This window comes from Hylobates moloch, unplaced genomic scaffold (genome assembly GCF_009828535.3).
Source record: "Hylobates moloch isolate HMO894 unplaced genomic scaffold, HMol_V3 SCAFFOLD_1, whole genome shotgun sequence".
NCBI lineage: Eukaryota > Metazoa > Chordata > Mammalia > Primates > Hylobatidae > Hylobates > Hylobates moloch.
Genome location: NW_026652276.1, coordinates 94,850,161 through 94,863,976, shown reverse-complemented (window position 1 = coordinate 94,863,976; position 13,816 = coordinate 94,850,161). Strand labels below are relative to the sequence as shown.

Sequence of the window (13,816 nt, the reverse complement as noted above, 5' to 3'; positions counted from 1 at the left end):
CTACATAAGCTCTCTCTTTGCCTGCCACCATGTAAGATGTGACTTTGCTCCTCCTTGCCTTCCGCCATGATTGTGAGGTCTCCCTGGCCATGTGGAACTGTGAGTCCATTAAACCTCTTTCCTTTACAAATCACTCAGTCTTGGGTATGTCTTTATTAGCAGCATGAGGACAGACGAATACAGGGTCCTATTGCTAGGACTGAAAAGGTGATGGCTTATTTACAAACCTAAAGGAAGGGTCCATTTTCTTTTCCATCTTAATTTTATTTTGTCCTTGGGTCTTTGTGGGCTGAGAACCTCCAACCTCACCATCAAATGATGTTTCTCTTTCCTAGGAAGCAGATGGACTTAACAAACTGAACGACTATCTATTCTTGGGCAATGTGCTTCAAGGCTGTGTCTCTTCTTGGAACTCAGAACTCAGAAGACAAATTTGCAGCAAGGGAGCAGGGCACGTAATATCTTAAAATTCTCTGTGACAAGTTCCTCCTGGCCTTCAAACTACATGTGGTTGCTTTTTCATGTTTCTATTACATGGCAGGAAAAACTTGCCTCCCAGTAGACAAATGAAATGAAAGGTGTGACCAGATGTCACCACCAGCATCCACCTCCAGCCCTAGGGAAGGCCTCGTGGGGTGGCGGCCTGCGGTGCTTTGGACTGGCACCTGTGGGGCTGGCAGAGCGTCAGTGGCTGGGAGAAGGCCCGCTCGTGCCTCGGCACCACCCGAGTGATCTGAGATTCCCAAATTCAGTGGAGGGTGGGGGCGGCCCAGGGAATCTCCAGGCACTGCTGGCCCCTGCAGCTTTATAAACAATGAAGGGAAGAGGAAACCCTGGGGTCTGTCTGGGTCTGGATGATGTGTGATTTCCACACCCTTGCAGCTGAGTCTAATCCAAGGTGAGTCTGGCAGAGGGAGAGGAGCCTCCTCCACCCAGATGCTGGGGCACCCCAGGAAGGCCCCGAGCTGTCTGTTCTCCAGGCAAAGCATCCTTGGGTGTTTGGGCTTTTCCTTCCAGACACTCAAGACCCCTCCCCATTCCTGGCCCTTCTCCTTGGTCAAGGGTACTCAGATCAGAGGATGGTGCTCTGCACATCAAAAAGGCAAACCCAGGTCAACCCCTCTCTTGTTTGGGAAACCCTGCTTCCTGCTGGATTTAGGAAAAGGATTATAAGCTAAGGAGGCTATGGTGGTGAAAATCCTTCTCGCCTGCACTCAATCCTCATGGAATGGCAATGTGTATCGGCACAGGAAAACTTTGGAATACACAGAACAATGAAATCAGCAACGAGCACCAGGCTTGCTTGCGAGGACACCCGGTTGGGCCTGCAGCAGCCCGGGTGACACCTCCGTGAACTAGGAACACCCAGATCTAAGGTGCCCATGGTTGACACGGAAGGCCACCCTGGCAGCCCCTAGGTGTTCCAGGCCCTTCCCACACACCTGAGGCCCTCTTTCTAAATCTCCAGAGATGCCCTGAAAATATTTCCAGCCGCTCTGCCGACCCTGTCCCTCCTAGACTCAGGGCTGCCCCTGGTGGTTTGGGATCACACTTGGCGATGGGTTAGGTTTTGCTTCCTGGAACCACAGGGCGGGATGCAGGAGGTGCTAGTGGGCATGGGCTGTCACCCCGGCCCTGGCAGCTCAGATCCCCAGGTGGGCGCGGCACAGCGCTGCCTGCCTACCTAGTCCCATTCTTCTTGGAGAAGGTGCTCTTGACATTGAGGTGGCGGCTGCTGAGCTCCAGGGCAGCAAAACCTCCGTTGTCCAGGGTCACAGACTCCTCCATGGTGGAGATCCCCTTTCCTAAAGCCCAGCAGGAGAGTGAGAACAGACGTGTTACTGGTGTGGCCACCGCAGCCACGCCAAGCCAGAGCTGGCCAGTGAGGCAGCTCCTGAGTCCTGCTGCACGCAGAGCCCAGAGCCGGAGACACCTGCTTCAGCCCCACTTAGGGCTGAGGTGGGGAGATCACAGTGTTGGAGCAAAGTGACAATATTAGCATTTTCATATTTGTTCTGCCTGATCCCAAAATACCAGTATTCTTGCCGGTGTTTTATGAAAACAGACTCAGAATGCGTAAACTTTTTTGGATTTTTTTTGTTTGTTTTGGTAGAGATGGGGTCTCGCTATGTTGCCCAGGCTGGTTTCGAGTTCCCAGGCTCAAGCGATCCTTCTGCCTCGGCCTCTCAAAGTGCTGGGATTGCAGGCATAAGCCACTGCACCTGGCCAAGAATGCATAAACTTTTAAAAAATCCAGGAAATTAAATATTTAATAAATTTCAAAATAAAAATTCACAATCATTTAACAAAACAGGAAGTAAAAATAAATGTATGGGAGTGTGATGGCTAAAGAAAGGGTACGGAGTCTCCTTTTGAGGTGACATAAATGTTCTAGAATTGACTGTGGTCATGACTGCACGTACCTGTGCATTCACCACTGAACTGCACACTTTAAAAAAGAGTAAATTTACAAATACATAGCAAAACACATTCTAAAATATATTAACAGATCAAATGAATAAAAATAAAGTTTTGAAAAATCGAACAACATAAAAAAAAATTGCACTGGGTTTTCCCAGCTCATTCTGCAGGAAAGCCCAAGGCCTCCGAGCTGCCCCCAAGCTTGGCCTGGTCTGTCCACCCTGCCAACCCCCGCGTCATCTCCCAGCCCTCAGCCCCTCCCTAACACGGGTTTCTCCCTCTTGCTGGAAGCTCCTTCTCCCAGTATTTCCTGGACTTCTCACCACTTCCTGCAGATCACAGCTCAAACGCCCTGAGACCAGAGGGGACCTCCCTGACCACATAAAGTGACCTCTGTTTCTCACGCCCAGGTACATATTTGCTCTTTGAGGTACACACAAGTCCATCACACTCCCCAGTGTCCCGCCAGCCCCCAGGACAGTGCCTACACACATACCAGGGGCTTGGCAGGTATTTGCTAAGTGTGTTGGCATTTCTAAACCCCAAGAGGCTCCTCTCTGCTGGGACCTGGCACCCCTTTGACGTGTCTTAAACCTTAATGCTCTATCTGCGTGTAACGGAAGAACACAGAGCAGAAAATGGAAGATGGGCTTGCCTGGGAGAGGCGATTTGGGATGATGGGAGGTGAGCAGGTGGAAACCAAGATCAGAAAGGAATTCAGACGAGGATGGAGGCTAAGGAGTGCACGCAAGAAGGGGTGTTGAGTGAGGCTGCCACAGCAGAGGTTTAAGTTCTGCAACATCTCCTGGGCAGGACAGGAGACATTCTGGTAGATAAGTATTATTTTTTTCCAGGCTTCAGTTATGATGTTAAATTAATACTCCAGGGTGCGGCTGAGCATCAGAAGCTGCAGGTCAGATCTGCCTTTTCAAGTCTGTTTTCCAGATGGAGGAGGACAGTGAAAAGCAGGGAGATTTTTCTATGCACCAGACACAGGATTCTGTAATAGCATTAACTCGGGAAAATGACATGCCATTCATACACTGTAAATCCCACAGGAATAAAATCTGATTTACGAACACTTGTTAGAAGTGAATTTATACAGAAAAAAATAAATCCTTTCTTTGAAGGATGAATCGCTTAACATTATAGAAGCAAATAGGGAGGCATTTTAGGTGCCTGACTTTTTTAACCCCTTTGGCACAAGGATGGTAGGACTTGTGGCCAGGGTCAGGAACCTATTCTGCCCGGCTCCTTGGCCCAGAGGGCTAATGTAGGTGGCTCCTCTTTTTAAGAACAGCTCATCAGGGATCTGCCTTTACAAAAAGAGAAGACCCAGTTGACGAGAAAACTCCAACAAATGAGCTGGGCTCAGGGAGAGGTCTGGCCCAGCGGTTGTGGCGATATCACAGAAGTGACCACGCTCTTGGGCTCAGCTACAGCTCTGGTGGATGCTCCGTGGGATCAAAACAGGCCATAGGCCGGGTGCCATGCATGGCTCACTCCTGTAATCCCAGCACTTTGGGAGGCTGAGGTGGGAGGATCACTGGAGCCCTGGAGTTCGAGATCAGCCTGGCCAACATGGCGAAACCCCGTCTTTATTTAAAAAACAAAAAACAGGCTGTGGTCTAGCACTCAGTTACATTCTGGTTATCCAGAGAAGTGGTCTCATTGATAATTATGAGGTTTTTAAAATTGAGGATAATCAAATGCACAAGCTCTGCTAATCTTAAGTGTCCAGAATGATGCTTTATGATTGTGAATGTAATCACCATCCACGTAGAGAGACAGAGCATGCTTAGCACCTGTGAGGCGCTCTCATGCATCTTCCCTGTTTATACCTCTCCACCAAGAGGCAAACATGATTCTGTCTTCTGGAAACTTCCATTCACTGTGGGTGTTCCTGGCCTTCATGTAAATGGAGGCACAAGGTCTGTGCTTTCTGTGGCTGGCCTTACCCTATGTTCATTTGTTCCTTTCTCTAACGATAGTGATTCATTCAGCAATAAATGCTTATTGACTGAATGCTTGCTCTATGCCTGGCGTGGAGTTTCTGCTGGAAACACAGTAGCGGCCTGGCCCTCAGAGGGCTCAGAGCTAGACCACGGACACAGGCAAGGTTCAAGCTGCAGTGGGTGAGAAGAGCTATGCCATGGAGACGCTTCTGTGACAGTCTGTGAGCCACAGCAAAACATCAATGTCTGAACAGTGCCCCAGGTCACTGTGTTTATAATATTGTATAGTACAATATGCCACCTGTTTAATGCTTTATACTTTTTTTTTTGTAAGAGAGGATCTATGCAGGGCGCAGTGGCTCACACCTGTAATCCCAGTACTTTGGGGGACTGAGGCAGGTGGATCACCTGAGGTCAGGAGTTCAAGACCAGCCTGACCAACATGGAGAAATCCCATCCCTATTAAAAATACAAAATTAGCCAGGCATGGAGGTGCATGCCTGTGATCCAAGCTACTGGGGAGGCTGAGGCAGGAGAATTGCTTGAACCCAGGAGGCAGAGGTTGCAGTAAGCCAAGACTGCACCATTGCAACAAGAGTGAAACTCCATCTCAAATTTAAAAAAAAGAGACAGGATCTCGCTTTGTTGCCCAGGCTGGAGTACAGTGGTGTGATCACTGCTTACTGCAACCTGGATCTCCCAGGCTCAGGTGATCCTCAGCCTCAGCCTCCAAAAGTGCTAGGATTACAGGCATAAGCCACCATGCCCAGACACACCTTACTTTCTAATAGTATTAAAAAATGTGATTAGGTCGGGCACGGTGGCTCACGTCTGTAATGCCAACACTTTGGGAGGCTGAGGTGGGCAGATCACCTGAGGTCAGGAGTTTGAGACCAGCCTGGCCAACATGGTGAAACCCCGCCTCTACTAAAAATACAAAAATTAGCCAGGTGTGGTGGCAGGTGCCTGTAATCCCCGCTACCCAGGAGGCTGAGGCAGGAGAATCACTTGAATGCAGGAGACAGAGGTTGCTGTGAGCCGAGATTGTGCCACTGCACTCCAACCTGGGTGACAGAGTGAGACTGTAAAAAAAAAAAAAAAAAAAAAAAGCAATTGCATTTGAACAAAGGTACAAAGTGGGGATCTCTGAGGCCGGATGACTCATACGCCCTTATCCAAGACACATAGCTAATCTGAGGGCAGGCAGGGTCAGCGTCTGGGTCCTGAGGCATACAGCGCTTGCTGGGCTGTGCCTGGCTGCCCCCAGAAAGAAAACCTATTGCATTTCTCTCAGCACCTACAGGCAAATGAAATGGAAAAGCGGACACTGGCCTGGCAGGTCCATGAGAGAAGAATGAGCACCACGTTTTGGCCAAGTGGCGCCATGGAACATGCGAGGAAGGGGCTGGACCTGCACCTGTGCTGCAGTTCTTATACTTCTTATTCTGCCCGTGCAGGACGAGGGCGAACACCACCAGCAGGATGACGATCAGGCTGGACAGAGCCATCACCAGGAGGAACCACCACTCCTCGTAGAACGGGGCTTCCACTTGAGCTGTGGAAAAGACACGGACACACAGTGACATGGGGCAGACGCTCCAGCTGCAGTCACCTCCCGGGAGCCAGGTGGGTGGTGGGGAAGGCTGGGGTGGATAACTCCTGGTTACAGGTGAGATGAAACCACTGTCCAGCCGGGCGGGTGGACTTTTCCCATGGGACAAGCTCAGGAGGTTCCCATGGTCCCCAGCAGGCTTTGGGAATTCAGCAGCCCCTATTTGCCACCTTTTCTGTGGGATCAGGCTCAGGGCTCTTCTATCCCCCAAGCTGCCCCCTGCCCTGGAGACTTCAGTATCTTTGCCCTTGCCCTGACCTTGCCCATCAAAACTGCCCTTCCTGCTTGCTTTCTCCTAATTTCATCTGTTTAAAAACACTGCCTGATCCGGTGCAATGTAACGAGATCCCATCTCTGAAAAAACAAAAAATAAACAAAACAAAACAAAACAAAAAAACAGCCAGGCACAGAGGCGTGTGCCTGAAGTCCCAGCACGGTGGAAGGCTGAGGTGGGAGGATTGCTTAAGCCCAGGAGTTCAAGACCCCTTTCTCTACAAAACATTAAAAATATTAGCCAGGTGTGGTGGCACACTTGTAGTCCTAGCTACTCAGGAGGCCGAGGTGGGAGGATCACTTGAGCTCAGGAGGTCGAGGCTGTAGTGAGCCACGACCAGCCTGGGTGACAGAACAAGACCCTGTCTCCACAAAACAGGTAAGGCAGCAAACAAAAACGCTGTCTGGGTTAAAGTGAGGATGGAACAAAGCACCCGGACGTCCTTCTCTCTCCTGGTGCTGGGATAACCCCCAAGACAGCTCCAGGTCCCCTGCCTTCTCCGTCACCACCTCCTGCCTGCACACGGCACTCACATTCCACCTGTTACGCCTCCTCCTGTCTTGCTCAGATCCATCCTTTACATCACCCAAGAGAGATCTTCCTCCGATAGAAATCAGTTGTCCCCCCTAAAATCCTCAGTGGTTCCCATCAGCCACGGGGTGAACCCTGAGCCCACAAAGCACCCCAGGATCTGCTGTCTGCACGTGTGTGGAAGCCCCCACCACAAACACGCACTGTGTGTATTTGCTTCTCTGCCTATTGGCCCCTCCACAGGCCACGAACCCCTAAAGCCTGGGGCTGTGTTTTATTTATTTTCTGCCTCTAGCAAAACCGAGCTGAACGACTGGCCCCGTCTTTAGATGTGTTTTTGAGAAATCAATAGAAAAAAATGCACGTAAAGGCGGCTTCAAAGGACGCTCTTCTTCCTTCTGTCTCATTCTGCTCGCTCAGAACAGAAAAGTGGGAAATTGTATCTTGATGGGTTCTGGGTGGTCCCGGCGTCCGATTCAGGGCCTTCCATGGGCCTGGAAGGGGAGTAGGTTCTGTGGCACTGGAAGCCCCCCAGAACACAAAGCCTTTTACAGGCAAAGCCCAGGCATTGGCCCCCGGCAGCCAGGACCCTTCCAAACACAGCCACCCGAAGCTTCTATCCTGTATCTCACGAATAGGGGATGTGTGCACACTGGGAAGAAGAGCAGGGAATCGGCTTTGGCTAATGCAGGTTCACAGGGCTCCTTAGGAGGTGACAGTGCTTTAAATCCAAAAGACAGAAGTGGGTTTGTGGGCTGCGCATTCGCTACTCCATATGGCAAGTCTGACAGATGCCACACCGACAACACCAGGCAAGTGGCCTGGAGTGGGCCTGACCCTAGCACCTGACAGGAAAGGAAGGCTGGGCTGTCCTGGAGGACTCTCACACGGGGCAGGACACCCTGGCTGCCGGGCCTGGCCTGGTCCTGATGCCAGCAGGTGATGGTTGCTGGCTTCCCTGAAGGATGTGATGAGCTCAGTGCAGTCCAGCTCATGGCAAGGCCAGCTCTGCGTGCGATGGAGTTTCAGAGAGGCCTGAACCACAGGCCCCGGGAAGTGGGGTCAAAGTGCATGTTCTGCATGAGGAACTGGCTTTCTGTGCATGCGGAATTGCCCTGTACCAATTTTCTACAGATAAAACTCATGCAGCAAATCTTGGATCCCTGAATTAGGATGAGGGGTGCTGGGGGTTCCTCATTCTCTCTACTTTGGGGTATATTTAAAATATTCATAATTAAAATTAGGGAAATGAGAAATCTGTGCTTTTTCTAAATCTTACTCATTAAAAAATCAAGTGGTTGGCCGGGCGCCATGACTCACTCCTGTAATCTCAGCACTTTAAGAGGCCAAGGCAGGCAGATCACTTGAGGTCAGGAGTTCGAGACCAGCCTGGCCAACAGGGTGAAAACCTGTCTCTACTAAAAATACAAAAATTAGCCGGGCGTGGTGGCATATGCTTGTAATCTCAGCTGCTTGTGAGCTGAGGCAGGATAATCACTTGAACCCGGGAGATGGAGGTTGCAGTGAGCCAAGATCGTGCCATTGCACTCCAGCCTGGGTGACAGAGTGAGACTCCATCTCAAAAAAAATAAAAGCAGGTGGTCCTCTGGGTTCCTTCCTCACAGCCCCTCTCACAGAGCGACCCCGGAATTCAAGCATGTTCCCAGGGCAGGATACCAGGCTTAGGGCCCACACTCAGCCACAGGCGAGCACAGGGTCCTTCCTCCAAACTCATAGCACACAAAGGACGGAGGCTAAGTTCAGTTTCAACAAGTGCGGTCAGTAGCTCAAGCAGCTCTAACGCAGAGGAGAGGAAAAGCTTCTTCCTGATCCCAGGAAGAGGACCAACGGAGCTGGCCTTGCCTGGGGCTTCTGGCTGAGGCTCTGCTGCCCCGACCCCGAGGCCTCCCTGCCCTTCGTGCTGCTGAGATCCCCTCTCCTCAAACACAGCCCATCCCTCTCTGAACCCCCCCAGCGCCCTGTCTTGCAGCTGGTCTGCAGGACAGAATCATCACGGGGTGAAGAAAGTCACGCCTGGAGCCACGGAAGTCATTGTCTGGGGTGAGGGGCCAGCAAGGGTGTGTGTTTAACCTTCTCAAGCAACCCTAAGGTGCGGCCAGGGTTGAGTCCCTCACAGGCACATGGGGGGCTGGAGGGCCACGACCAGGGACCAGCTTTGCCGCCCCTCTCTCTCCAGCTCCCCCACCCACGGCTCTTCAGTGACCAGGACTTTTTCTCCGCCACCTTCTGCCCCCTGCAGGTTTCCCTTCCCCTGTGGTAGGCTTCGGGCACCTTCCTGATTCCCAGGCGAGGTCACGGCCCCCGCCCTGTGTGTCATAACCCCTGCCATGACTGCTGACTGCAGACGTTGTCTGTCATCTAACATGGGTGCTCTGCGGGAGGAAGCCCTGCCTTGGACTTCTCTGCCACTCCCCCGAAAGCAGACCTGGACCTGGACCCAGGGTGGCCTCTGGAGCCTGTGGCACCTCACAGTGATGAGCACACAAAGAAACGCACAGCCCGGGAACAGCAGTACCTTCACCTGCACGCCATCCTCAGGGATGGAGATACTGCTTGCCTTGAGACCAGAGCAGCTACTGTCCCCGGCCCCTCTGCTGGCTCTCTGGGAGGCCCCAGGAAGATGTGACCTCTTATCAGGCACTCGTGGGCTCCCCATGGCTGCCGGGGTGGTTCTTGCCCCTCCAAAATCACACGTGCTCCCTGGCAAGGATGCATCAGCTAACATAGGGGCTTGGGTCTCTGCTTTCCTTGGGAATGATTTTGCCGCGGAGGGGACACCACATGGCTCATGCTCATGCCTCTGACACTTGCATGTATCTCTGATTTTTAAAACTATGAGGAAACACATTAGGAATTGCTGGTGCACAGCATGGACACAGAGCCCATAAGGGGCCTTGCTGCTGGTGCTGGGGGAGGCTCTGGGGCCTGGGGTCCTGCCAGAGGGGAGCAGGGAGCAGCCCAGGAGGATGGGTGGCACTGGGGAGGCACCCAGAGACTGGCACTGCTCTCCCCACCTATATGTCTTCTGGGCAGAACCTCAACTAAGCTGGAGACACCTAAAGCAGCAGATGTGTGTCCCTTTCATCCGGCTCCACTCCATTTCTCCCTCCCATCCTTCAGGAGAAGACAGACCTCTCTGGGTCCCCCTCAACTCCATTTTTCCCTCTAGTCCTTCAGAATAAGACAGACCTCCCTGGGAGGGCCTACCTGACACGGCCGTGGAGGGGCTGCTGGGCTCCCCATAGCCCGCCTCGTTCACAGCCACCACCCGGAACTCGTAAGTCACTCCTTGCCGGAGCTTAGCCAGGCTGAGGGTGTAGGATGTGGCACTCCGCGGGATGTCCTTCACAAACATGTCCCATAAGCCTTCATCTGCAAGAGGGATGGGGAGGCGAGAGCAGAGGTTAGAATGCGAACTCCCAGGTGCGAGCCCCATGCACCTGCCCGGTGGGTCGGCTTGCGGCAGCCCTGGATGAGGCATCAGGGGCACGGGATGCGGAGTGAATGCTGAATGGGGACGGAGTCTCAGTTTTGCAAGTCGAAGAGCGCTCTGGAGATGAACGGTGTGATGGTTGTAGAACAATGTCAGTGTGCTCAATGCTACTGAACTGGACACTTGAAATGGTCACAGTGGGAAATGTTAGGTTATGCATATCTCACCACAGTAAATATATGTATATATGATTTATTATAAACCTCACATATAGGAAACCATGAATAAACTTGAAATTAAAGCCATTAATAAATTTAAAATTAAAATCAGACATAGAGAGGAAGTTACAGGCACATGAGTTGGGTTCTGAGGCATCTCTCCAGCCACAGAGCAAAAGAAATGTGATCAGTGAGATTTGTCGTAAAGAAACACGATGAGCCAGGCATGGTGGCTCATGCCTGTTATCCCAGTACTTTGAGAGGCTGAGATTACAGGACTGCTCTAGCCCAGAGCTGGAGACCAGCCTGGGCAACATAGGGAAATATCACATATACGCACAATTTTAAAAATTAGCCAGGCATGGTGGCATGCACTTGTGGTCCCTACTACTACTCAAGAGGCTGAAGAAGGAGGATTGCTTGAGCCTGGGAGGTTGAGGTTGCAGTGAGGTGAGATTGTGCCACTGCACTCCAGCCTGGGCAACAGAGTGAGACTCTATCTCAAAAAACAAACAAAAAAAGAACTTTGCAATTTTTATGACTTCACATTATAACAAAAAAAAAAAAAGAAGAAAAAGAAAAAAGGAAAAAAAAAGAAAGAAAAAAACCTATGACACTATAGCATCAGGGCTGAAAGGGCTGCTAGAGCCCGGAGCTAGACAGCCTCTTTGCAAAGCCTGGCCCCACCAATTCAATTAGCTGTGTGGCTTTAGACAAAGAACGGAATCTCTCTGACCCTTGTCTGTAGAATGGTGATAACAAAGGCATCTTCATCATAGATTTGCTTCGAGGATTACACAAGTTAATATTTATAAAGTGCTCAGGACAGTGCCTCACACATAGTAAGTGCTGCAGGTGTGTTTGTAAAATAAAATATAAATTCAAGGCCGGGCGCGGTGGCTCACGCTTGTAATCCCAGCACTTTGGGAGGCCGAGGCGGGCGGATCACGAGGTCAGGAGATCGAGACCACGGTGAAACCCCGTCTCTACTAAAAATACAAAAAATTAGCCGGGCGTGGTGGCGGGCGCCTGTAGTCCCAGCTACTCGGAGCGGCTGAGGCAGGAGAATGGCGTGAACCCGGGAGGCGGAGCTTGCAGTGAGCCGAGATTGCGCCACTGCACTCCAGCCTGGGTGACAGAGCGAGACTCCGTCTCAAAAAAAAAAAAAAAAATATATAAATTCAATTCTAAGGAGGCTGTTTGGTAAAAAAAAAAAAAAAAAAAGTAGGCTCAGAGGCCAAAATGTTCATTTGAAGTAGCAACCCTTCATGAACTGTATTTGCTTTTCTAGGCGCAACTATGAGATCTTCTACAAAGTAGGAAATGTGGTGAGGGAAAACCCATTTGGATATGTGTGTACCCGTGCTGACTACCTTATGGGCACTGAGACTGCTCCGGAAACCAACCTTATCACCCACCTGGAATCACCAGGTGCGCTCAGATGGATTAGCCCAACAGTAAGCAGGCAGAAAATTGCTATTGTATCTGTCTGTATTTGCAGAGGATTTAGAATTTGCACTGACTAAGTCCTTACAGTCACAGGTTAATGAGGAATAGACGTGAATGAGATTTTAAAGGTACAAATCTCTGCACCGGCAGAAAGGTAGTACAATACTGATCTTCCCTCACTCCCTCCCTCTCTGCTTGCTTTCTCTCTTGCTCTTTCTTCTTCCTACTTTCTTTCTTTTTTTTTTTTTTTTGAGACAGGGCCTTCCTCTGTCCACACAGGCTGGAGTGCAGTGGTGCAGTCATAGCTCACTGCAGCCTCAAACTACTGGACTCAAGCGATGCTCCTGCCTCAGCCTCCTGGATAGCTGGGACTACAGGTGTGCGCCACCACGCCTGGCTAAGTTGTTAAATTTTTTTTTTTTTGTAGTGACAGGGACTCCCTATGTTGCCCAGGCTGGGCTCAAACTGCCGAGCTCAAGCCATCTGCCTGCCTCGGCCTCTCAAAGTGCTGGAATTATAGGCATGAGCCACTATGCTTGGCCATTATTTCTAAATATTCTCATTTACAGCCATTTCTCACCAAGACACTCATTACCACTAATAATGTCAGAATGGCAAGCCAGAGCCTAAGCCTACCTTCTTTCTCCTAGGATGCTGAGGTTCACACACAGATTGCTGGCTGTATGTAGCTTATGCTGGTTGTATGTGGTTTATATTGTCGTATGTGAGTTTGGCTTAAGAATGGTCATGGAAGGCTTGTGCATTTACTCTGTGCAGGCCTCCTCTCAGCCTGGAGAACTGTTGCCCCCTCCTCCCCTGCCTCACTCCGTTATTCATCCACAAATGCTGTCCACTCTTTGGTCAGGCCCTGTGCCATCCATCAGGGAATCAGATGAGATTGCTGTTCTAATGAGTTACCCACAGCCTATGGACAGGGGATGGAGGAAAATCAAGAGTCCTTTTGCCCCTTCAGACTCATCTTTTTAAGGTCAACCTTGACCCCATCCCACGTTCCAGGAAGGGATGACTGCTTCCACCAATGGGCTTCTAAATCACATCAGCACATTTACCTGCCTGTTCACACCATCAGGCTTAGCATCATCCATCCACCCATCCATCTATGTAACCATCCATCCATTCCATTCTTCCTTCCTTCCCTCCAGCTATCATCTATCCATCCATCCTTCTGTCCATCTTTCCATGATCCATCTTCCTATGTAACCATCCATCCCTCCATCCATTCATTATCCATCCATTCTTCTTTCCTTCTCTCCATCCATCCATCCATCCAATTTTTCCTTCCTTCCTTCCATTCATCCATGTAACCAACCTACCTTCCTTCCTTCTCTCCCTCCCTCCTTCCCCCTGCCCTCCACTCCCCTTCCCTCTCTTCCCATGCCCTCCCTTCCCTTCCCTCTCCTCCCCTGACCTCCCTTCCCTCTAGCCATCCATCTATCCATCCATCCATCCATCCATCCATCCAGGCATCCATCCATTCATCCATCCATCCATCCATCCATCCATCCATCCATCCATCCATCCATTCATCCTTCCTTCCTTCCTTTCATCAATTTATTCATCCACCCACCCATCCATTCATCCATTCATCCACCCACTCACCCATCCACCTATCCATCCATCTATCCATTCATCCATCCATCCACCCACCCACTCATCTACCTACCCATCCATCCACCCACCCACCCTTCCTTCCTTCCTTCCTTCCTTCCTTCCTTCCTTCCTTCCTTCCATTCATCTGTGCATCCACTCACCCACCAACCACCCACTCATCCACCTACCCATCCGTCTGCCCGCCCACCCACCCTTCCTTCCTTCCTTCTGGGTCCTTCCTTCCTTCCATCCATCCATCCGTCCATTATCCATCCATTCTTCCTTCCACCC

The 13,816-nt window shown here is 50.8% G+C and overlaps 1 protein-coding gene across 5 annotated transcripts in view; it reads right to left on the bottom strand.

The window, feature by feature from the left end:
- Positions 1-13,816, bottom strand: part of SDK1 (sidekick cell adhesion molecule 1) — a 659,503-nt gene that overhangs the window by 23,312 nt on the left and 622,375 nt on the right. For all 5 annotated transcript variants that reach the window (XM_058442285.1, XM_058442281.1, XM_058442284.1 and 2 more), the window contains 3 exons: positions 10,022-10,186; positions 5,794-5,931; positions 1,685-1,805 (listed from right to left, as the gene is read on the bottom strand). In XM_058442285.1, the coding sequence (XP_058298268.1) occupies positions 1,685-1,805; positions 5,794-5,931; positions 10,022-10,186 (424 nt within the window). The remainder of the gene's footprint in view (positions 1-1,684; positions 1,806-5,793; positions 5,932-10,021; positions 10,187-13,816) is intronic.